Source organism: Aethalodelphis obliquidens, unplaced genomic scaffold, assembly GCF_003676395.1.
Source record: "Aethalodelphis obliquidens isolate GAN/ISIS:26980383/991018 unplaced genomic scaffold, ASM367639v1 scaffold26, whole genome shotgun sequence".
NCBI classification, from domain to species: Eukaryota; Metazoa; Chordata; class Mammalia; order Artiodactyla; family Delphinidae; genus Aethalodelphis; species Aethalodelphis obliquidens.
The window spans coordinates 3,895,154-3,920,111 of NW_020837970.1; the positions used below are offsets into that span (position 1 = coordinate 3,895,154).

At 37.5% G+C, this 24,958-nt stretch overlaps 2 protein-coding genes across 8 annotated transcripts in view; one reads left to right on the top strand and one right to left on the bottom strand.

Moving 5' to 3' along the window:
• Positions 1–19,825, top strand: part of TEX9 (testis expressed 9) — a 217,420-nt gene extending 197,595 nt beyond the window's left edge. For 2 of the 3 annotated variants that reach the window (XM_027123098.1, XM_027123100.1), the window contains 2 exons: positions 18,669–18,803; positions 19,391–19,825. In XM_027123098.1, the coding sequence (XP_026978899.1) occupies positions 18,669–18,803; positions 19,391–19,468 (213 nt within the window). In that variant the 3' untranslated portion in view covers positions 19,469–19,825. The remainder of the gene's footprint in view (positions 1–18,668; positions 18,804–19,390) is intronic. The other variant, XM_027123101.1, reaches the window with a different exon arrangement.
• A 208-nt stretch (positions 19,826–20,033) lies between these two features.
• Positions 20,034–24,958, bottom strand: part of MNS1 (meiosis specific nuclear structural 1) — an 83,917-nt gene continuing 78,992 nt past the window's right edge. For all 5 annotated transcript variants that reach the window (XM_027123096.1, XM_027123095.1, XM_027123097.1 and 2 more), the window contains 2 exons: positions 21,186–21,311; positions 20,034–20,369 (listed from right to left, as the gene is read on the bottom strand). In XM_027123096.1, coding sequence (XP_026978897.1) covers positions 20,277–20,369; positions 21,186–21,311 — 219 coding nt within the window. In that variant the 3' untranslated portion in view covers positions 20,034–20,276. The remainder of the gene's footprint in view (positions 20,370–21,185; positions 21,312–24,958) is intronic.

Below are 24,958 nucleotides of genomic sequence, written 5' to 3' on the forward strand. Positions count from 1 at the left end.
GAATGTGCTCTGTTCTGTCCCCTTTCGCCCATTGTGCGGGCTCACAAAGTACACTGTTGCTGGCACTGATCTTGGTCCCACCTTAACTGGGTATGCCGGCAGCTGGCTCTGGTGACTCTCAGACGTTGTTTTCACCAGGCCACTGGCACAGCTCGACTGAAGTCAGGTCCCAGGACTACAGTAGTCGTGCACCTGGACCTGCTGTGGAGCTATGGAAGCAGCTCAGACTCTGGCCTGGCCCAACCTCTGCATGTATGTGCCCACAAAGCCCACAGCTGCTAAAGCCAGACTCGACCCACCTGCTGGAGCACTTGTCCTTTCAGATGTTTTGCAGGCACTGAATTTAGGAAGCCATCAGCGGAGGTGTAACTCTGCAGTTCACGCAGCCATGAGGAGAGATTTCAGCTCTTCTTCCTTAGTCACATGGCCCCTGGGGTTCAGCTGTGGTTTCACACCTCTGTGTGTTCCTCCCACCAGAGTCTGCTCCAGAGGTTGTCGGAGCACAAGAGCCCATCAGGCAGGAAGGAACCGTGGTGGTGATCGGGGTGAGCAGGCTCCCCAGGTGGGAGGGTGCTGGGGTAGGGATTGGAACATGTGAGCCCATGAGGCAGCGATTAGGTGAGTGGGGCCCCCAGGCTGAGGGAAGGGGTGGAGGAGGCAATAGCAGAGCCATGAGAGCCAGCTCCAGCGGGAGCCCTCCTTAGTGCCCATGGATGCAGGGGCTGGTGCGTGACGGGAGAGGCTGTAATGGCCGCCCTGCCCTTTGCGCATCACTCAACAATGGTTCTTTGCCTCTGTGGAGGTCCAGGCTTCCTCCACGAGCATTCCTGGTTGTGGAGCTCCTTACTCCCGTCCCCTCTGGCTGTCTTCTCACACCCAACAGCAGTCCCCTCCCCAGGTTTGCTCTCCAAACCCCACATTCCAGCCACCAGCAGAAACCTGTCTCAGGCTGAGGTGCACAGGGCTGTGGCACAGACCGTCCCATCCTGCTTCCTCTCCTCTTCCTTTTTCCTTCTTTCTTTTGTCCTACCCAGTTATATAGGGATCTTTCTTGTCCTTTTAGGTGTCTGAGGTCCTCTGCTAGTGTTCAGCAGGTGCTCTGTGAGAATTTTTCTATTTCTAAATGTATTCTTGATGCGTTTGTGGGGAGAGATGAACTCCACGTCCTCCTCCTCCTCCACCATCTTGGAAAGTCCAAATATGCAGGTTTAACAAGTTACCAGCTGATGCTGATGCTAGTGATTCTGAGATGACATTTTGTTAACCACTGTTATCGAGTTATTATAAGGATCACCATTGTGTCTCTAGCATCTAGCCAGTGATTGGTGTAGAATTAACACTCAGTTCCTGAAATATCTGTTGAATAAATGAAGACTCAAATATCAATGGGTGTGAAAGCCTTTTGTACACTCTATAAATACTGGCTATTAGTTTTTGGTTTTGTGTCAACCTGAAAGTGACACTCCATTAGGACAATACTTAGTTATTTAACAGTGCCTTGGATGATGGATTTAGGTGTCACCCTCCTTACATGCACAGATGATACATTTTGGATTAAATTAGTAACACTTAACAGGACATAGAACTAAATCAATCTTGGTAAGTACAATATTTTTAACACAGGCAAATATATTACAGTGACTACAAAGTTTTTTTTTTTTTTTCTTTTTTTTTTCTTTTTTTTTGTGGTACGCGGGCCTCTCACTGTTGTGGCCTCTCCCGTTGCGGAGCACAGGCTCCGGACGTGCAGGCTCAGCGGCCATGGCTCACGGGCCCAGCCTGTCCGCGGCATGTGGGATCCTCCCGGGCTGGGGCACGAACCTGTGTCCCCTGCATCGGCAGGCGGACTCTCAACCACCGTGCCATCAGGGAAGCCCAGAGTTTTAAGATATTGTCTGTGTGTTAGTTTATGCTGTATGATCAGACTGTGTTAACATTCAAGAGCCATCCATAGTATGATGACTGGGAATTATTAATAGAATGTATTTAATGAACAAGTTAGGAAGTCAGCTTTACAGACTTGCCAGTAATTATGTTATTGGAGTATTATTTCTAATTTTGGTGTATTCTAAAGGGATTTTGAAGAAAATAAAATGTAATAATCATGTAAATGTCAGTATCTGCTAATTCTGGTTTCAGATTTGAGCTCTATTTTAGCACATACATTAGAGAAGTAGAAAGAAAAACTTATTTCCATGACAACAGATACTCTCCTATTCTAGCCAGCCATTTTGCAAATTCAAGTAATCAGGACTTGGTATGTGAACATCTCAGTTCAAAACCGTCAACACTATAAAAACAACTTAGATGTGTTCAAGACAAATTTCTGACCCTAGGTCTGCATTTTGGTGATCGATTTAAACATAGTGGGATGACATTTTGTTGTATATGTTTAAGTATTTATTATCAAATAGACATTTTGAGATCAGAGTTCTTAAATGTACTTGTTACATGTATATTGTTTCAGATTTCTGAAAAAATATGTGTATGTGTCTTAAGTTTTTGATTTTTAAATTATTTTGCCTTGTTTCTAACTTTGAGGGGTGTTTTCAAGATACGCAGTAAGATTTTCCTTGGAGTCTAATCTGTATATAAGTTTTTCTTTTGGGAGTAGTTATATTTTTTTCCATTTTAATTCTTTGTACCTTGCTTCTCTTTCTGATTAGACATATTATTATAGTTAGGTAGGCAAGTAAAATTATTCAGGTTTATATGTGTAAGAAATAGTAAGATTTCCATAAAATAGAACAATATTGTCTCATAGTCATCAGAAAGTTAAAGATTTATTTTAAAAATAATGATAAAAAATAAAAAAAATTAAAAAAAGTAATGATAAACTCATTCTGCACAGAGCTTAGGAAACAAGTAAACTGGTTTAGAGTAACTTTTGAAAAGTCAGTCAACTTAAACCAGATGCTGCATTAGTGCAGGAACCCTGTCTCTTTCACTCCTATGCCTGAGTGCCTGGAACATAATAATTGCCTCTGAAACACACTGAAGGGAGGAATGATGAAAGACAACCCTGTGATGGTTTAACTGCGCATTTGATTAGATGGTTGCTTGAAGTTCATTTAAAATATGTCACCAACTACATGTTACTTCATTTAGGAACAGATAATTTCTAATTCTTCATTAATTCATTTATAAATATTTATGAGGACCTGCTATGTACCTGTCAGATCTTTACTAGAGGCTGGAGATATAAAGGTGATAAAAAATAAGTATGGTCCTTGTAGTCATGCACCTTACAGTGGAGAAGTTAGATGTTATTTAGACAAAACATCAAGCAAAATTAAGGTGCAACTGTGATGAATGCCATGAAGGAGGGTACATGGTGCTTTGAGCAAGTAACCAGATCAGTGAGTGAATTTTAAAAAATGTAATCCTAAGCTAAGATCTGAAAAACATACAGGAGTTATATATCAGGGGAGAGACTGTGGGCAGAAGGAATAGCATGTAAAAAAATGGCTCTGCAGCAAGAAAGAAGACAGGGTAATGAAAGGCAGGGATGGATGTGAAGGGGATGTTGCAAAGGGAGGCTTCAAACACAGGGAGAGGCCAAACCATCTAGGCGTTCAGGCCATGTTAAGTATTATGGATTTTATCCAAAGGGCAGTGTAAAGCCACTGCACTGTTATTTTGAAAAAGATGACAGGAGATGATGCCATGATCAGACATGCATCTGGAAGTACAGTCGTCTCTCAGTGTCCACGGGTGCTCAAGTCTCTTATATAGAATGATGCAGGGGCTTCCCTAGTGGCACAGTGGTTGAGAGTCTGCCTGCCGATGCAGGGGACACGGGTTTGTGCCCTGGTCCGGGAAGATCCCACATGCTGCGGAGCGGCTGGGCCCGTGAGCCATGGCCGCTGAGCCTGCACGTCCGGAGCCTGTGCTCCGCAATGGGAGAGACCACAACAGTGAGAGGCCTGCATACCGCAAAAAAACCAAACAAACAAACCAAGAACTTTATTAAACAAAATAGTCACCCTTTTGTTCCACTACCTTATGCCATTTTTCAAGCAACTTCATAATTCCATCTTCCTAATACTTTTTTATCTTTTTGAGCAAAGAACTGTACCTTTTACAGTCTTCCAGGGAATTGACATTTTTTCCATTAAGAGAATTTTGTAAAGAATGAAATAAATGGAAATCCGAAGGTGCAATGTCTGATGAATACAGTGGATAAATCAGAACTTCGCAGCCAAGCTGTAATAGTTTTTGCCTGGTCATCAGAGAAACACGCGGTCTCGCATTATCCTGATGGGAGATTCTGCATTTTCTGTTGACTAATTCTGGACGTTCTCATTGAGTGCCGCTTTCAGTTGGTCTGATTGGGAGTAGTATTTGTTGGAATCAATTGTTTGGATTTCTGGAAGGAGTTCATAATAGAGGACTCCCTTCCAGTCCCACCATATACACAACATCACCTTCTTTGGGTGAAGACCAGCCTTTGGTGTGGTTGGTGGTGGTTCATTTCGCTTGCCCCAAGATCTCTTCCCTTCCGCATTATTGTACATTATCCACTTTTCATCGCCTGTCACAATTTATTTTAAAAATGGAACATTTTCATTACATTTAAGTAGAGAATCACATGTGGAAATATGGTCAAGAAGGTTTCTTTTCGCTTAATTTATGTGGAACCCAAACATCAAAGCAATTAACATAACCAAGCTGGTGCAAATGATTTTCAACACTTGATTTGGATATTTTGAGTATGTTGGCTATCTTCTGTGTGGTATAATGTTCATTGTTCTCAATTAATATCTCAGTTTGATCGCTATCAACTTCAACTGGTCTACCCAACCGTGGGGCATTGTCCAGTGAGAAATCTCCAGCACCAAACTTCACAAACCACTTTTGACATGTTGGATCAGTCACAGCACCGTCTCCATACACTGCACAAATCGTTTTCTGTGTTTCAGTTGCGTTTTTACCTTTCTTGAAATAATAAAGCGTAATAGGCTGAAATGTTGCTTTTCTTCCATCTTCAATATTAAAATGGCGACATAAAAATTCACCAATTTTGGGCTTCCCTGGTGGCACAGTGGTTGAGAGTCCGCCTGCCGATGCAGGGGACACGGATTCGTGCCCCGGTCCGGGAAGATCCCACATGCCGTGGAGCGGCTGGGCCCGTGAGCCATGGCTGCTGGGCCTGTGCATCCGGAGCCTGTGCTCTGCAACGGGAGAGGCCACAACAGTGAGAGGCCCGCATACTGGAAAAAAAAAAAAAAATTCACCAATTTTGATGTCTTTTTTTAAATGCACGCTGATATGACAGCTGTCACAATCTAACAAAATTGTTTTGAATGAAGTTAAAGACAAGTAAGTGTTATTAGAGCCATCCTATGGAAAAAAACGAATGAACTTTTTGGCCAACCCAGTACATCTGTAATTTAGTGAGTTTGGGCTCATACATCTGTGTAACCACCACTTCAGTCAATAGATAGAATATTTTCATCACCCCCAGAAAGTTCCCTTATATTCTCTTTTCAAGTACTCCATCCTCCTAAGTGGAGGATGTTCTGATATTCGTGTTCTTGACTTTCATGTAAATGGAGCTGCATAGAATGTACTCCTTTGGGACTGGCTTCCTTCACTACACAATAATGTTGAGATTGATCCATGTTGTCAGGTTTTTTTTTCATGATCAGTCTTGCTAACCAGTTATCAGTTAATCTTTTCAACTTTTTAAAAATTTTTTCTATTGTCTGTTTTCTATTTTCACTGAATTCTCCTTATACAATTTTGTCTACTTTGCTTTTTTAAATATATTTATTGATATTCATATTTTTAAATAAATTTATTTATTGTTATATATTATTTTTGGTTGTGTTGGGTCTTCGTTGCTGCACATGAGCTTTCTCTAGTTGCAGCGAGCGGGGGCTACTCTTCATTGCGGTGTGCGTGCTTCTCATTGCAGTGGCTTCTCATTGCGGAGCACGGGCTCAAGGGTGCATGGGCTTCAGTAGATGCAGTGCGTGGGCTCAGTAGTTGTGGCTTGTGGGCTCTAGAACACAGGCTCAGTAGTTGTGGCTCATGGGCTTAGTTGCTCCACGGCATGTGGGATCTTCCAGACCAGAGCTCAAACCTGTGTCCCCTGCACTGGAAGGCAGATTCCCAACCACTGCACCACCCGGGAAGCCCTGCTTTGCTTTTTAATTTGCAATCTTTTCAGTTTCTTAAATTGAAGACTTAGATCATTGATATTTCAACCTTCTTTTCCAATACAGCATTTAAAACTAAAATTTTCCTCAAAATGATACTTTAGCTGTCTCACAATTTTTTATTTGCCTATCTTTAAGTGTATGTATTTTTATTTCTATTTTATCACATTTATTGTGGTATAATTGACATATAATAAACCTGCCCATATTTAAAGTGTGTAAAATTTGATGATTTGTGACTATGTGTGTACCTATGATAAATCACAATAGAGATAATAAATATATCTATCACTCCCAAAAGTTTCCTTGTGACCCTTTATAATCATGCCTTTCTCCCAACCCCTATCTTCAGATAACTCATTTATATTTTCTAGAATTTCATATTCTTTTTAAAAGTGTAACTTCTTTCACTCAGTAAAATATTTTGAGATTCATCCACGTTACTGCATGTGACAGTAGTTCACTTTTAATAATTTTACACATGGTGTAAATCTATCAGATTATACCACCTGTTGATGGACATTAGGGTTGTTTCCACTTTTTGGCTATTACAAGTAAAGCCCACATGAACATTCACGTGTAAGTCTTTGTGTGGACATGTGTTTTCATTTCTCTTGAGTAAACACCTAGGAGTCGATTATCTGGGTTGTATTTTACATGTACGTTCAGCTGCCAAACTGTTTTCTAAAATGGTTTTACCAATTTACATTCTCAACAGCACTGTATAAAAGCTGCAGCTGTTCCATACCTTCACCAACACTTACTGTGGTCGGTTTTTTATATTTTAGCTGTTCTAATAAGTGCCTAGTGGTATTTCATATTATGATTTTAATTTGTATTTCCCTAATGACTAGTGATGTTGAGCATATTCATGTGCTTATTTGCCATCTTGATATCCTTTTTCCAGTTTTATTGAGATATAATTGACATACAACATTCTATAAGTTTAAGGTGTGTAACATGATGATTTGACTTACATATTTTGTGAAATGATTACCATAATGTTTAGTTAATATCCATCATCTCATATGTATACAAAAAGAAAAAGAAAAAAATGGTTTTTTTCTGATGATGAGAACTCTTAGGATCTACTCTCTTAACTTTTAAATATACCATAGAGCAGTGTTAACTCTAGTCATCAAGTTGTATATTATATACCTAGTACTTTTTGTCTTATAGCAGGAAGTTTATACATTTCGACCACCGTCATCCAATCCCACCCTCCCACCACCCTCTGCCTCTGGTTACCACAAATCTTATCTCTTTTTCTGTGAGTTTATTTTTTTGTTTTTGTTGTTTTAGATTCTACACATAAGTGAGATCATACAGTATTTGACTTTCTCTGACTTATTTCACTTAGATAATGCCTTCAAAAGCCCATCCATGATGTTAATGGCAGGATTTCCTTCTTTTTTATAGCTAAACAATATTCCATTGTGTATATATCCCACAACTTATTTATCCATTCATCTGTCACTGGACACTTAGGTTGTTTCTATGTCTTGGCTATTGCAAATGCTGCTGCTGTGAACTTTGGGGTGCAGATATTTATTTGACAAAGTATTTTTGTTTCCTTTGGATATATTCTCAGTGGTGGAATTGCTGGATATATGGTAGTTATATTTTTAATTTCTGAGGAACCTCTAAACTGTTTTCCATAGTGATTGGAATATAATGTACAATCTTATCAACAGTGCACAAGTGTTCCTTTTCCTCCACATCATCACCATCATGTGTTATCTCTTGTTCTGTGTTTTTTATGATAGCCATTCAAACAGTCATGAGGTGATACCTCATTGGGTTTTTTTTTTTTTTAAACCTATTTATTTTTTTAAAATTTTTGCCTGCATTGGTTCTCCGTTGCTGTGCGTGGGCTCTCTCCAGTTGCGGCGAGTGGGGGCTACTCTTCATTGCAGTGCGTGGGCTTCTCATTGAGGTGGCTTCTCTTGTTGCAGAGCACAGGCTCTAGGTGCACAGGCTTCAGTAGTTGTGGCACATGAGCTCAGTAGTTGTGGCTTGCAGGCTCAGTAGTTGTGGTGCATGGGCTTAGTTGCTCCGTAGCACATGGGATCTTCCCGAACCAGGGCTCAAACCCGTGTCCCCTGAATTGGCAGGCGGATTCTTAACCACTGTGCCACCAGGGAAGCCCCCTCATTGTGGTTTTATTTTGCATTTCCTAAATGATTAGAGATGTTGAGCACCTTTTTATGCACCTGTTGGCCATTTGTAAATCTTTGGAAAATTGTATATTCATGTCCTTTGCTCATTTTTTAAATTGGATAATTTGCTTTTTTGTATGTTGAATTGTATGAATTCTTTATATGTTTTGAATATTAACCTCTTCAGATATATGGTTTACAGTATTTTTCCCATTCTGTAGGTTGCCTTTTCATTTTGTTGATCATTTTTTTTTTTTGCTGTGCAGAAGCTTTTTACTTTGACATAGTCCCACATGTTTATTTTTCATTTTGTAACTTCTGATTTAGGTATCACATCCAAAAAGGTCATTACCAAGACCAATGTCAAGGCGCTTTATCCTGTGTTTTCTTCTAGGAGTTTTATGGTTTCTAGTCTTACATATAAGTTTCTATTCCATTTTCAGTTCATTTTTGTGAGTGATGTAATATAGGACTAGTTTCATTCTTTTTACATGTGAATATCAAATTTTCCCAGCACCATTTACTGAAGAGACTGTCCTTTCCCCACTGAGTATTCTTGGCTCCTTTGTCAAATATTAGTTGACTGTACATGCTGGAGTTTGTTTCTGGGCTCTTGATTCTGTTCCAGTGGTCTATGTTTCTGATTTTATGCTAGTACCATACAAATTTTGATTACTACAGCTTTATAATGTAGCTTGAAATTGGCAAGTGTGATGCCTCTTGCTTTGCTCTTTCTCAGGATTACTTTGGCTATTGGGGTCTTTTGTGATTCCATATAAATTCAGGATTTTTTTTCCTAATTCTGTTTAAAATTTCTTCAGAATCTTGATGGGGATTGCATTGAATCTATAGGTGGCTTTGGTAGTACTGACATTTAAAAAATATTAATTCTTCCAATCCGTGAACACAGGATACCTTTCAACTTATTTGTGCCTTATCTGATTTCTTTCATCAATTTCTTAAAGTTTTCAGTGTATAGATCTTTCACATCCTTGGTTAAATTATTTCTAAGTATTTTATTCTTGATGTAATTCTAAATGGGATTGTTTTCTTTCTTTTTCAGATAATCTGTTGTTAGTGTATAGAAACTACTAATTTTTTAATGTTAATTTTGTATCCTACAACTTTACTGAATTTGTTGATGAGATCTAACAGTTTTTTGGTGGAGTCTATAAGACTTTTCTATATATAAAATCATATCAATTGCAAATAGACGCAATTTTACTTCTTCTTTTCCAGTTCTGATACTGTTTATTTTTCTTGCTTGATTTCTCTGGCTAGAATTCTAGTACTATGTTAAGTAGGAGTGGTGAGAGTGGGCACTTGCCTTGTTCCTGACCTTAGAGGAAAAGCTTTCAACATTTCACCATTGAGTATGATTTTAGCTGTGGGCTTGTCATATATGGTCTGTTTTTCATTGAGGTAAATTTCTTCTAAACCTGATTTGTTAAGAGTCTTTATCATGAATGGATGTTGAATTTTGTCAGATGCTTTGTCTGTGTCTATTGACATGATCATGTGATTTTTTTCTTTCATCCTATTAATGTGATGTATGACATTGATTTGCAGATATTGAACTGTTCTTGCCTCCCTGGGATAAATCCCATTTGATCATGGTGTATGATCCTTTTAATGTATTGTTCAATTCAGTTTGCTAATATTGTTGAGGATTTTTGCATCTATGTTCACCAGTGTTATTGGTCTGTAATTTTCTTATTTTTGTGGTATCTTTATCTGATTTTGGTATTAGGGTGATGATGGCCTCAAAGAATGACTTTGGAAGCATCCCCTTCTCTTCAGTTTTTTGGAATAGTTTGAGAAGGATAAGAATTAAGTCTTCTTTAAATGTTTGGCATAATTCATTTGTGAAGCCATCTGGTCTTGGACTTCTGTTTGTTGGGAGTATTTTTTTATTACTGATCTAATTAGTGTTAATTGGGGTCTGTTCATATTTTGTATTTCTTCCTCATTCAGTCTTGGGAGACTGTATATTTCTAGGAATTAGTCCACTTCTTCTAGGTCGTCCATTTTATTGGTGTGTCATTATTCAGAGTAATCTCCTATGATCCTTTGTATTTCTGTGGTGTCAACTGTAACTTCATTTCTGATTTTACCTATTTGGGCCCACTCTCTTTTTCTTCTTAATGTGTCTGGCTAAAACTTTATCGATTCTGTTTATTTTCTCAAAGCTCTTAATTTCTTTGTTTCTTGTTTTCTCTCTTTTTCATTCTTTCGTGTCTATGTCATTCATTTCTGCTCTGATCTTTCCTTCTACTAACTGTAGGTTTTGTTTGTTCTTTCTGATTCATTTGGGTGTAAGGTTAGGGTTTTTGAGGATTTTCTTGTTTCCTGATGTCAGCTTGTATCACTATAAACTTCCCTCTGGGAACTGCTTTGCTGCATCCCATAGATTCTGGATCACTGTGTTTTTGTTTCTGTCTCCATGTATTTTTTAATTTCCTTTTTGATTTCTTCAGTGACTCATTGGTTGTTCAGTAGCATATTGTTTAGCCTCCATGTGTTTTGGTTTCTTTTAATAGTTGATTTATAAGTCTCATAGTGTTGTGGTCAGAGAACAGGCTTGGTATGACTTCAGTCTTAAAATTTATTAAAACTTGTTTTGTGGCCTAGCATGTGATCTATCCTGAGAATGTTCCATGTGCACTTGAAAAGGATGTGTATTCTACTGCTTTTGGATGGGATGTTTTATATGTATCTATTAGGTTCATCTAATCTAATGTGTTGTTTAAGGCCTGTGTTTCCTTATTGATTTTCTGTCTGGGTGATTTGTTCATTGATGTAAGTGGAGTGTTAAAGCTCCTGGCTATTATTGTGTTACTGTCAATATCTTTCTTTATATTTGGAATTATGTGCTATATGCATTTAAATGCTCCAGTTTGTGTGCATAAATATTTACAAGTGTTATGTATTCTTGTTCATTATGTAATGTCCTTCTTTGTCCCTTTTTCATTACGTAGTCCTTCTTTGTCTCTCGTTACAGACTTTGTTTTTCCATCCCCTCACTTTCAGTCTGTGTGTGTATTTAGATCTGAAGTGAATCTCTTATAGGCAGCATGTGTGTGTGTGTGTGTGTGTGTGTGTGTGTGTGTGTGTGTGTGTGTATCTTGTTTTTGTATCTGTTCAGCCACTGGGTCTTTTGATTGGAACATTTAGTACATTTACATTTAAAGTAATTATTGATAGGTACATACTTATTGCCATTTTGTTAATTGATTGGGGGTTGTCCTTGTAGTTCTTATTTCATCCTTTCTTCTTTTCCTCCCTTCACTTGTGATTTGATGACTATCTTAGTGTTATATTTGTATTCCTTTATCTCTTTTTGTGTATCTATTATAGATTTTTTGGTTTGTGGTTACCATGAGGTTTATATATAGCAACATACACAGGTGAATATTGAAAGTTGAAGATGTCTTAAGTTTGAACACATTCTAACAACCCTGGAGATGAGCAATCTACCCAATAAAGTGTTCGTGGTAATGACCATAAAAATGCTCAATGTACTAGGAAGAAGAATGGGTGAACACAGTGAGAATTTTAAGAAGGAGTTAGAAAATATAAAGAAGAACCAAACAAAGCTGAAAAATACAGTAACTGAAATAAAAAATACACTAGAAGGAATCAACATTAGATTGGGTAATACAGAGGAATGGATCAGTAAACTGGAAGACAGAGTAGTGGAAATCACCCAAGTTGAACAAAAAAAAGAAAAAAGAATTTAAAAAAATGAAAACAGTTTAGGAGACCTCTTGGAAAACATCAAGCATGCTAGTATTCACATTATAGGGGTCCCAGAAGGAGAAGAGAGACAGATAGGGGCAGAGAACTTATGTGAAGCAATTGTAGCTAAAAACATACCTAACACGAGAAAGGAAACGGACATCCAGGTCCAGAAAGAACAGAGAGTCCCCAAAAAGATCAACCCAAAGAGATCAACACCAAGATACATTATGATTAAAATGGCAAAAATTAAAGAGAATATTAAGAGCATCAAGGGTAAAGCAACTAGTTATGTATAAGGGAACTCCCATAAGATTGTCCACAGACTTTCAGCAGAAACTTTGCTGGCCAGAAGAGAGTGGCACAATATATTTAACGTGATGAAAGGAAAAACCCTGCAGCCAAGAATACTCTATCCAGCAAGGCTGTCATTCACATTTGAAGGAGAGAGAAGGAGTTTTACAGACAAGCAAAAGCTGAAAGAATTCAGCCCCACTAAACCAGCTTCCCAAGAAATGTTAAACGGACTTCTGTAAGTGAAAAAGAGAAGACCACAACTAGAAATATGGAAATTACAAAAGGAAAAATCATTGGTAAACACAAACATATAATAAAGGTAGTAGATCAGCCAGTTATAAAGCTACTAGGAAGGTTAAAAGACAAAAGTAGTAAAATCATCTATATTCACAGTAAGTAGTTAAGGGATACACAAAACAAAAAGATGTAAAATACGATGTCGAAAACATTAAACATGCAGGGAGGAGTAAAAATGCAGAGATCTTTCTTAATGTAGGCATTTGTTGCTATGAACTTCCCTCTTAGCACTGCTCTCATTACATCCCATAAGTTTTGGTATGTTGTGTCTCCTTTTTCATTTGTTTCACGATCATTTTTTTTTCCTCTCTGATTTCTTCTTTCATCCATTGGTTGTTCAGGAGAGTCTTGGTATCTTCTTTGGTGAAGTGTCTGTATAAGTCTTTTCTTCTTTTAAAAAATTGTTAAATGAACTTTAATTTTTAGAACAGTTTTAGATTTACATAAAAAATGGGAAATTAGTACAGAGAATTTCTATAATCTCTACACATTGTTTCCTCTGCAACTAATATGTACATTAGTATGGTACATTTGTTACCGTTAATGAATGAATCATTATTATGATTCGCTATTATTAAAGACCATACTTTATTCATATTTCCTTAGTTTTTATCTCTTTGGTTCATTTTAAAGAATTGAGTTGACTTGTTTTATAATTGAGTTTTAAGAGTTCTTTATATATCCTAACTACAAGTCTTTTGTCAGATACCTGCTTTGTAAATATCTCTTGCCTTTTATTTCTGTAACAGTTTTTTTGAAGAGCAATGTTTAAAATTTTGATGAAGTCCAATCTGTTGTTTTTCTTCTTTTATAATTTATGCTTCTTGTGTCCTATTTAAGAATTCTTTGCTGAACCTAAAGGGTCACTAAGATTTGCTCTTAGGTTTTCTTATAGAAGTTGCATAGCTTGAGCTTTTATGTTTTGGTGAGTTCTTGTGCATGATATAAGGGGTCAGGGTTCATTATTGGAATATGTGCAGCACTATTTGTTGAGAAGATTATCCTTTCACTATTAAATTGCCCTGGTACCTTTGTTGAAAATCGGTTGCCCAGATATGTGTGGATTTGTTGCTGGAATCTCTCTCTTGTTCCATTGATCTGTATGTCTGTCTTCATGTTAATACATTGTCTTATTATACCTTTATAATAAATCCTGGGGCTTCCCTAGTGGTGCAGTGGTTGAGAGTCCGCCTGCCGATGCAGGGAACACGGGTTCGTGCCCCCGACCGGGAAGATGCCGCGGAGCGGCTGGGCCTGTGAGCCATGGCCGCTGAGCCTGTGCGTCCGGAGCCTGTGCTCCGCAATGGGAGAGGCCACAACAGTGAGAGGCCCGCATGCCGCAAAAAAAAAAAAAGAAAGAAAAGAAATCCTGAAATCGTGTAATTTCTTTTAATTAGTCTTGACATTAGTGTTGTCCTTTCCATCCCTTCATTTGTAACTCCTTTGTATGTTCTTGTAGGCAACATATAGTTGTTTTTCTATTGTTTTAATCCAATCTGACAATTTGACTTTTTAATTAGGAGGCTTAGACCATTACCTTTAATATGATTATTAGTAATGGTTGGGTTTTATTCTATTAACTTGCTATTTGTTCTCTTCTATTAACTTGCTATATGTTCATGCTTTCTTCCTGTTTCTTATTTTTCTCCTTTTGAATATTTTTAACAATTTCATTTTATCTCTTTTACTGGATTATTATCTCCACTTCTTTTTATGGACATTTTATCTTTTATCAGATACACCTTTAACTTATCATTGTCTACCTTCAAGCATTTTATGAATAATGTAAGAACCTTTCAGCAGTATACTTCTCTCCTCCCCTTTTTGTTGTTGTCATACATTTTATTTATTATACACAAACTCCACCCTACATTGTTACTTTTTTGCTTTGAGGAGTTAATGAACTTTCTGAATTAAAAAAAAAAAACCTTTGTATTACACTACACATAAAATTTACACTAATTTTTGAAAGTTTACAGTTCACTAGTGTTACATACATTCATACTGTTGTGTACCCAAACTCCAGAACTCCTTGTTCATCTTGCAAAAACTGAAAACCTATGTCCATTAAAAACTAATTCCCCATCCCCCTCTCCCTGATCCCTGGCAACCACAATTCTACTTTCTATCTTTATGATTTTGACTACTTTAGGTACCTAATGTTAAGTGGAATCATATACTATTTGTCTTTTTGTGACTGGCTTATTTCACTTAGCATAATGTTCTCAAGGTTCATCCATGTTGTAGCATGTATCAGAATATCATTCCTTTTTAAGGCTGAATATTCCATTGTATGTGTGTAACAGGTTTTGTTTATCCATTCATTGGATAAAGCAACCTGGGTTGCTTCCACCTTTTGGCTATTGTGAATAATGCTGATATGAACCTGAGTGTATGGGTATCTCTTAAAGACTCTGCTTTCAATGATTTTGGATATTTGCCTAGATGCAGTATTGCTGGATCATATGGTAATTCTATTTTTAACTTGAGGAACCACCATACTGTTTTTCCATAGTGGCTGCACCATTTTACATCCATAGTAACAGTGCACAAGGGTTCCAATTTTTCCATATCCTTGCCAACTTGTTATTTTGTGTTGCTTTTTTTTAATAGTCATCATCCTATGTTTATTAGGTGGTATCTCATTGTGGTTTTGATTTGAATCTCCCTAAATATTAGTAATGTTGACCACCTTTTCATGTGCTTGTTAGCCATTTGTATATCTTTTCTGGAGAATTATCTATTCAAGTCCTTTGCCCATTTATTAATTGATTGTGTTTTAATTATTGATTTGTAGGAGTTATTTCTGTATTCTGGACATCAACTCTTTATCAGGTATATGATATACAAATATTTTCTGTAGGTTTCTTTTTCACTCTGTTGATTGTGTCCTTTGATGTAATCCAATTTATCTATTTTTTTCTTTTGTTTGCCTGTACTTTTGGTTTCATACCCAAGAATCCACAACCAAACCCAGTGTCATGATCATTTCCCCTACATTTTCTTCTAATAGTTTATAGTTTTAGGGTTTACATGTAGGTCTTTGACCAAATTTGAGTTAATTTTTGTATATGATATGAAATAGGTGTACAGCTTCATTGTTATGCATGGAGATATCTAGCTTCCCAGCTCAATTTGTTAGAGGCCATCTTTTCCTAGTGAATGGTCTTGGCATCCTTGTCAAAAATCATTAGACTTTATATGCAAGGGTTTATTTGGGGGCTCTTTATTACATTGGTAAATATTTCTTTATGTCCGTAATTACATTATTTTGATTACCATAGATTTGTAATAAGTTTTGAAATTGGGGAGTGTGAGATCTTCAACTTGTGTTATTCATTAAAATTGTTTGGCTATTTGCGTTCCCTTGAGATTCCATATAAATATTAGCTAGCATGGATCTATCTCTGTAAAAATGCCATTGGGGTTTTGATAAAGATCATACTGAATCTGTAGATCTCTTTGGGTAGTATTGACATCTTCTAATCTATGACCACAGAATATCCTTCCATTCGTTTGTCTTTAAATACTTTCAGCAGTGTTTTGAAGTTTTCAGTGTAAAAGCATTTCACCTCCTTGGTTACTTTTATTCCTAAGTACTTTATTCTTTTTGATGGTATTATATTTGTAATTGTTTTCTTAATTTTTTTTAGGAATGTTCATTAGTAGTATATAGAAACACAACTGGTTTTGTGTGTGTGTTGATTCTATATCATGCAACTTTGCCAAATTAATTTATTCGGATGGATAAATTGTGGAATCTATAAGGTTTTGTACATACAAGACAATGTCATCTGTGAACAGAGATAATCTTGCTTCTTTTTGATTTGGGTGCCTTTTATTTTTATTCCCTAGCTGCTCTGACCAGAACTTGCAGTAGTACTGTGTTGGATAAAAGTGACAAAAGTGAACATCCTTGTCTTGTCTCTGATCCTAGAGGGAAAGCTTTCAGTCTTGTACCACTGAGTTTGATGTTAGCTGTGGGCTTGTCAATATATGGCTTTTATCATGTTGAAGTAGATAGAATCCTTCTGTTCCTTGTTTTTTAAGTGTTTTTTTATCATGAAAGTGTGTTGAATCTTGCCAAGGGTCCCAATGTGTCTCAGAGATGGTGTTGGACTGCTGGTGGGCGGGGCCAGGGTCTAGCGGTAGGGAGGCACCCAGTGCTGGTGGCTGGGCTGGGTCCTGCCATGGCAAGCTGTGGTGGTCCTGGGCTGGTGTCAGCCCACTGGTGGGTGGAGCTGGGTCCCAGGGTCTCTGGCTGCAAGGCCCTGGGGATCCTGGGGCTAGTGCTTCTGCTCGTGTGTGTGGGACAGGGTCCTGGGCCCTCTGGTGGGCAGGGCTGTGCTGTGTTCCAGGTGGCTATGGGCTCAGGGGGTCTTAAGATAGCCTGCCTGCTGGTGGTGGATGGGGCTTTTTCCCTACCAAGCTAGTTGCCTGGCCTGAGGCTTCCCAGTACTGGTGCTGACAGGCTGGTGGGTGGAGCCATGTCCCATTGCTAGTAAGCTAGAGGAGGACTCTGAAGTGGTGCTTCCCAGCATCAGTGTCCACGTGATAGAATGGGCTCCCACAAATGACTGCTGCCAATGCCTATGTCCCAAGGATGAACTTCAGTTGCCTCTAACCTCTTGGTGATTAGCAGGTGGGTCTGACCCAGGCTCCTTTCAAAAATTACTGCTTCTTTTCTGGGTCCTGCAGCATTTGAGATTTTGTGTACACCCTTTAAGAGTGGAATATCTATTTCCCACAGCCCTCTGGGTCTCCTCTCCACTGGCCTTCAAAGCCAAACATTCTGGGGCTTGTCTTCCCAGTACAAGACCCACAGGCTGGGGAGCCCAATGTGGGGCTTAGACCCATTGCTCCTTAGGGAGAACCTCTGTAATTGTAATTAGCCTCCCATTTGTGGGTTGCCCATCTGGGGTATGGGTCCTGACAATACTGCACCTCCACTCCTTCTACCTATCTTATTGTGGTTCCTTTTTTATATCCTTGGTTGGAGAAGATCTTTTCTGTTAGATTCAGGTCTTTCTCATCAATAGTTGTTCTGTACATAGTTGTAATTTTGGTGTGCCCATGGGAGGAGTTGAGCTCAGGGTCTTACTCTGCCATCTTGGCAACCAAATCTAACCCACTGTCAATTATCTTTTAAAGAGAAGTTTTTAACGAAAAACACTACTAGTATTTACCACGTGTTACTATTTCTGATACTTTTTTTTAAAATGTGTGTGTATGTAGATTCAGATTTCCTTCTGGTATCATTTCCCTTTTTGCATGAAAGACATCCTTTCACATTTTTTCCAAGTACCAGATGTTCCTCTACTTACATAGTTTCTACTTACTTGTCTTAGAGTTCACTGGTCCTTTTTCTCCATTGTCCAAATTGCTGCAGAGCTCATCCAATTAATTTTTACCAAGATTACAAACTCGGTCTTCCTTATCATGGGCAGTGGCTGAATTCTCTGCTCAGCTCTTTAGACCACGACTGTTACCTTTCATGGGTTCCTAGGAGTCTCACCCTGCACGTGTTATTTAGGTGCCAAGGATTTGAGGGAACTGTGTATGCAGATTTTGAGGGATTTCCCACCTGGAAATTTCTACCATCGTGGCAGCCATGCTGTCCAATTCCTTAGCCCAATAAGACTGATACTTTTTGCTTCAGGTCTGTCCCTGTGAACCAATGAACTGAAAAGTGCTCTCAGAAACCAGCTGAATGTGGATCTCAACCAGTATGCTTCCATTTTTTTCAAGGATCATAACCGTCTCCAGTTTCTGCCTACTACTGATTACTCATCTCTGCCTTCAAATATAAGCTACTTTGGCATTATTGGAATTAGAACTGAGTTGTTATTTTAAAAACGTTTTTTAAAATGCTAGAGGTGTGAGCATCATTAAAAGTTATCAGAGTTACAGTAATTTAGTAATGCAAAAACTAAAAATAGCTTTTATTGCTGATATCATTTTTTCCATTCAAATACTGCAAAGAATAAATGGGATTATTTTTTTCTTTTTGCAGGATATAGCAAATGAAGAACACAAAAAAATTGAAGTGTTAAAATCAGAAAACAAGAAGCTAGAAAGACAAAAAGGAGAATTAATGATAGGGTTCAAGAAACAATTAAAATTAATCGATGTTTTGAAAAGGCAGAAGGTGAGTTTATCCTAAAAAACAAAGTTAAAATAAATCGTAGATGTTATTTGGCTCTTTCTACTAAGATATTTAGTATTTCTACTTTAGATATGTTTATTTTGACATGCTTAGTCACAAAATTTTACCTATACATCAATGCAAGTAAATTAGAAATGTAGAAATAGGACTACTAAATACAATATGGATACTCCCTAACTAAAGAAGATACCATATATAGAAATAACTTAGGGGATCCGTTTGCCTCCTGAAGAGTGAAAACTGATTACAAACCACTTTTGTTCTGTTCACTACACGAGTTACCCAGTGGTAAGAGGATATGAATTCATGGCTTTGCCACTGTCCCTTTTTGCAAAGATTAGGTATTACAATATTATTGAATTGTTCTCTCAACAGGTTGGTACAATACCAGCAGTGAACGCAGGTTTTTAGAGGCTGACCATTTCAAATGTCACACTGTAATTAGAATTACATATTCCTACAACAAAACTTAATTTGATAGCATATTATACACACACTTTTATAAATTTCCTGTTGTTCTGTGGTCTACTCTTAACACTAAATTAGACAATATTTGTTTTTAAACACAGATGCATATTGAAGCTGCCAAGATGTTGTCTTTCACTGAAGAGGAATTTATGAAGGCACTCGAATGGGGAAATAAGTGATCTACCTTTTAACCTATAGCCTGGTGGATATACCCTTTATTTAACTTAAGTTGTAATGGTTTGAATTATTTTTACTCTAAGAAATGAAGATACTTGATAAATCAAAATAATTCCAAATTCCCTGTGTAGATCTGGGTATGTAAAATTGATATCTATTACAAAATGGAAATATTTTATAAAAAAAAGCAATAGGAATTTAACTTTTGATATCTTTCTTACGACCATCTAGCCCTTTTTCAACTGCACTTATGTTCTAGAGATGTAACTCTAGGTTTTAAATGATGTTTATATGAGAGAAACTGTTTGTGTTCTTACTGACAATTAAGTGCATTCGCTAGTAAAGCACGTTGAAATTCCTCACTCTTTTCCTGTCTACTGTGAGAGGAGAAAAGTAAAGTTTTCCCTAGCCAAATAAGGGAAGTAAAGTTCCAAGACACCAACATAGATAGAAGTGGTATGAAGAGGTTAGTCCCCTGGGTTGTTGGATTTTATATATATATATATTCCTCTATATGGAGTGTGGTGCAGAATTCAGATCTTCAAATTATTAGTACAAAAACAACAGTTTGATTAAAAGCAATTAACTTTGCCATTAATTTTGCAGTGAAAAAATACTCAGTAATTTAATTTTTATCAAAAACAAATGTTTTCTTATAAATAATTGTTTATAAATGATGAAATACAGATGTTTTAGAAAATCCAAAGACAAAGAATGGATTCCTACCCTCACCGAACTGTAAAACAGAAGTTACACTGACATCTAGTGGTAACATACAAAAGAATCCAGGTTTACCAAATTTTGATGATATCACTTCTCTTCACAAATTTCACTCCTTTTCTGATATGCTTTTCTAAACTCTTCACCAAGCATATCAATATCATCCTCTTTTTTGAATACTCCCTACAAGAAAAATATTTTGTGGGTTACTGTGAATGCCAGAATAATTCACTAAATGTTCATTAACGCTAACAGATATACAGACATGAGGTTTGTAAAGTTATTTCCAAGATAACAAGATCTAATATATTTATGAAAAAAAATTTTCTGAAATTATTACTTGATATATACAAAATATTCTTAGCCTGACCTGATTTCCTGATTTACCAGATCCTGTGTTAGAACTTGTCATAGGAATCTGGGCTCTTCTGCTTTATTACTACAAGTACTACTGCTTTGATGGGCTGAATAGGAATTAATTTAATCCATACTATACCCTCTACCCTTGTTTTGAAACAGCCCTATAGTATGTATGATATGAGGGAGGTCAGGGTGAAGAGGTTGAGCTTTGCCAGATTCATGCATGGGATTGGCTCTTGCCTCAGTTCTGTGTCTAATGAGCAAACATTCAGACCCAGGTTGGGAAGCCTGATGTGGGGCTCAGAACCTTCACTCCAGTGGGTGGGTGGACTTCTGTGGTGTAAGTGTTCTCCAGTTTGTGAGTCACCCACCCAGCAGTTATGGGATTTGATTTTATTGTGATTGTGCCCCTCCTACCATCTCATTGTGGCTTCTCCTTTGTCTTTGGATGTGGGGTATCTTTTTTGGTGCGTTCCAGTGTCTTCCTGTTGATGATTGTTCAGCAGTTGTGATTCTGGTGCTCTCACAAGAGGGAGCGAGTGCACATCCTTCTACTCCACCATCTTCAGTTTCCCTCTGAAATCTTAATACCATGTTTTTTTCCCCACTATTAGAGGTTATATGTTAAATGTCACTTACTTTAGGGAGATATCCTAGTAATTTTGTAGCATGTTCTTTGAGAAGTTTTAGTCTTTCTTCTTCAATAATTTCATTAATACATCCTTGCCTTCTTTGCTGCAACTGCCATTCCTCCAGTTCACGTTGCTGGAAATATAAATAAAATTTATTTTATTGTCAGAAAACACATTAAACTAAGAATGTGTCCGATAAATTTGTCTAATTTACTCTTGCAGTAAATCAGATAAAACTGATAAGTACTAGATAATAATATATCTTTTACCTTATTATATATATATATATATGTATATATTACAGTCACTATTTCTTTAAAGTTACAAGAAAAATCCCAGCTATGACTGGGATTTTAGGGAGGCAAGTACATATTTTCAGGACAAGTATCTTCATTACCAAGGAAAAAAGATTCAAAGAAATTATTTCCTAATTAATTCAACAAATATTTATTGCGTGCTTACCATACTCCAGGTACTGAAAGCAGCTTACAGTGTAAGATGAAAAAAAAGGTAGATAAAACAGAATAGGGATATCTAAAAGGTAAGTACTGCCATATAAAGTTTTGTAAAGCCTGTATGAAGCACAAGAGTAAGAGCAAGAGTTCCAACAGGCAAGAGTTCTGATAGAGGGCGCAGTGGTTAAGAATCCGCCTGCCAATGAAGGGGGCATGGGTTTGAGCTCTGGTCTGGAAGGATCCCACATGCTGTGGAGCAACTAAGCCCCTGCGCCACAACTACTGAGCCTGCACCCTAGAGCCCATGAGCTGCAACTACTGAAGCCTGCGTGCCTAGAGCCCTGCTCTGCAACAAGAGGAGCCACCGCAGTGAGAAGCCAGCACACCACAACGAAGAATAGCCCCCGCGTGCCACAACAAAGACCCAACACAGCCAAAAATAAACAAACAAACGTCTGATAGACAACCACACCAAACTTCTGTGCCATATAAATATGGAAGAGCTGACTAGCTTTAACACGTTTTAGGGCTTAAAAGAACTCTTATGGAAATATATCCAAATAGTCCTATTGGATAGTGAAGGATACTAAAGGCAGACCACTGAAAAAACATTGATGAATTTCTGCCAAGAATTACTTTAAAGCAGTATTAATGCTAAACTTTTGTTTGAAATAACTAAAGTCATGTAAACCAGAAAGCAGGATATCTGTCTTTTTTGCTACAGTGAGAGGCAAGCTTCAATATAATCTCTTTAAAGTTATTGAATGAAAATACAGAGGAATGCTAGGACACAGCCATATCCAATGCCAGTTAAACCTGGAATTGCTTCTCCTGAGAATATTTTGTCTACTATCATGTCAGATTCATTTGTATTACAGAATTAGAAGTATCACTGACAGCTAATTGAGAAAAGACTTACACTTTCACCCATGTTGCTACTGAATCAAAGGGTTGAGTTGCTCTTAATTATTTTATATCTAAGATGAAACAGGGTAATAGAATCTACCATAGAATCACTATACCTGATTTTTTTTTTAGACTACATTTCTAACACTCCTTTAGGGTCAAATGTGGTCACAACAGGACTAGGATTTTGCCAATGGAATATAAGCAAAAGTGTCAGGTGGCAGTTTCCAGGAATCAATCTTATATCCTTTGTCCCTTCTGCACTTCTTCCATCTGCTGCTTGAAACATGGATATGAAGGTTGAAGATCTAATTTAAACCATGAAGATGATGGCTATAGCCTACAGAAGCCATAACGAAAAGCTAGAAGGAGCCTGGGTTCCTGAAGACTATGAATAAAGTCTCAATTTCTAGACTTTCATGTGAGGGAATAGTAAACTATCTACTAAGCCACTGTTAATTTGAGACTACTTGTAGCCAAGCACGATCCTAACTGATCTATTCCTTATAATAGGGAGGTGCAAGAAGTTCTATAATGTTATGAGAAAAATTCACTCATTAGATTTTTGTCCAGTGATGTACATGGGCTCTAATTTGGGTGTAATACAGGATCTCCCTTTTTAGGATGTGGTAGACCACATTAACTGTTCATCCTAAAAAACATTTTTATAGTTAATTAGGGTAAATATTTTAGAAAGGTATGAAACCAATTTGTTCATGAGAACAAAAAAAAAAAACAGAGCCTTATATGATTGTGTAATAGAATGGATTCATGATTCTATGATCATGAAAATTCATCCTTGCCCTTGGACCAGAACAGAAATGCGACCCAATCTCACTGATATTGAAATTAAGCCCACAGCTTCATATTGGGAACGTTTACAATTTTAAAAAAATTAAGATATAAATTTTTTGTAAAAGTATTTATGCTTTAGGTAATATTTTCAGATTTCTTCCATTTATAGCTGTCTTGCTAACTTTTCCAATAGCTTTCAGATTAGCTCTGTAAGCCATGAGATAGTAGGACAGTCACAGTCACTGGTTCTACCTCTTTCTATACAAGGAGTATTCAAAGTTTTCTGGTCAATTTCAAAAGGCTTTTAATTTTCAGTCTCCTTGATCACTTTGCTCTGACCAGGCAAAATGCTAGGTGCTTTAAAGGTAATTATCTCCCTTAAAGGTTACAGTAGATAATGGTTGGTTTATATCAAAGCTACAGAATTGAAGTTTTATCCAGTAGGAATCCACTTAAGTTAAGCAGGAGGAGGACATAATGAGATTTTTTTTATACCTTGCTAACTGGTAGCAGACGCCACAAGGAGACCAATTATAAGTCAATTTCAGTAGTCCACAGAATGATACTGAATGTCTAAATTAAGTTATGAAGAAGAGAAACTGAATTTAAGAGGTAAAATCAATAGGACTGTTGAGGTGGAATCAATAGGATTTGGTGGCTGACTAAAAATTATTACGTAAGAAATAGGAAGAGTCCAGGAATGATTCCTAGGTGACAGCATATTCACTCAGTCACTGAAGCCTGTCTTTAACCAAGATTCAGGCTACAGAAATTGGAGGTTTGTCTGTTACATTCACTTTTGGAAACCTAAATTCTAAGGCACCCACAAGATTTCCAACTGTGTCCTTTAGGCATCTGGAAATATGACAAAAGAACTACGGCGTAAGGGGACTTTCCTGGTGGTCCAGTGGTTAAGACTCCGCCTTCCAATGCAGGGGACATGGGTTCGATCCCTGGTCAGGGAACTAAGATCCCACATGCTGCGGGGCAACTAAGCCCATGGGCCACAACTAGAGAGAAGCCTGCACTCCACAACTAGAGAGAAGCCCAGGCGCCGCAACAAAGAGCCTGCACGCCACAACAAAAGATCCCACGTGCCGCAACTAAGACCTGACGCAGCCAAAATAAATAAATATATTTTTTAAAAAGAGTTGATTAAGTATAGAGGAAAGCCAAAAATTGAACCTCAAGTCTCTCAACACGTCATTGCAGCAGTCAAAAGAGCTGATCTCTCTTGGTTTTCTATGACTGCCAGATTCTTTTATCTTTCTGACCATTTCTTGGTCTTGGCAATTTTTTCCACTACTTCCACCTCCTAACTAGAATGTTCTCCAAGTCTCAGTCACTGGCCCTCTGATTATTTCTCATTATAATATATTATTTGGAAGAATCACCTTAGTTTGAAACTCTCTGTGCTACTTAATGACAGACATGCTTGTCTAAGAATACTTGACCTAAGTTTTCTTCTGTTCAACTGCCTTCAGGATTTTTCAACTTGCGTTTCTATTTCAAACTCAGTATGACTAAAAATGAAGTCATTATATCTTTTTGCTCCAATTCAAAACAACAGCACTTGTATTCCTTGAGTTTCTCATGTTTGAAACTTTGAGAGTTATTTTGACTC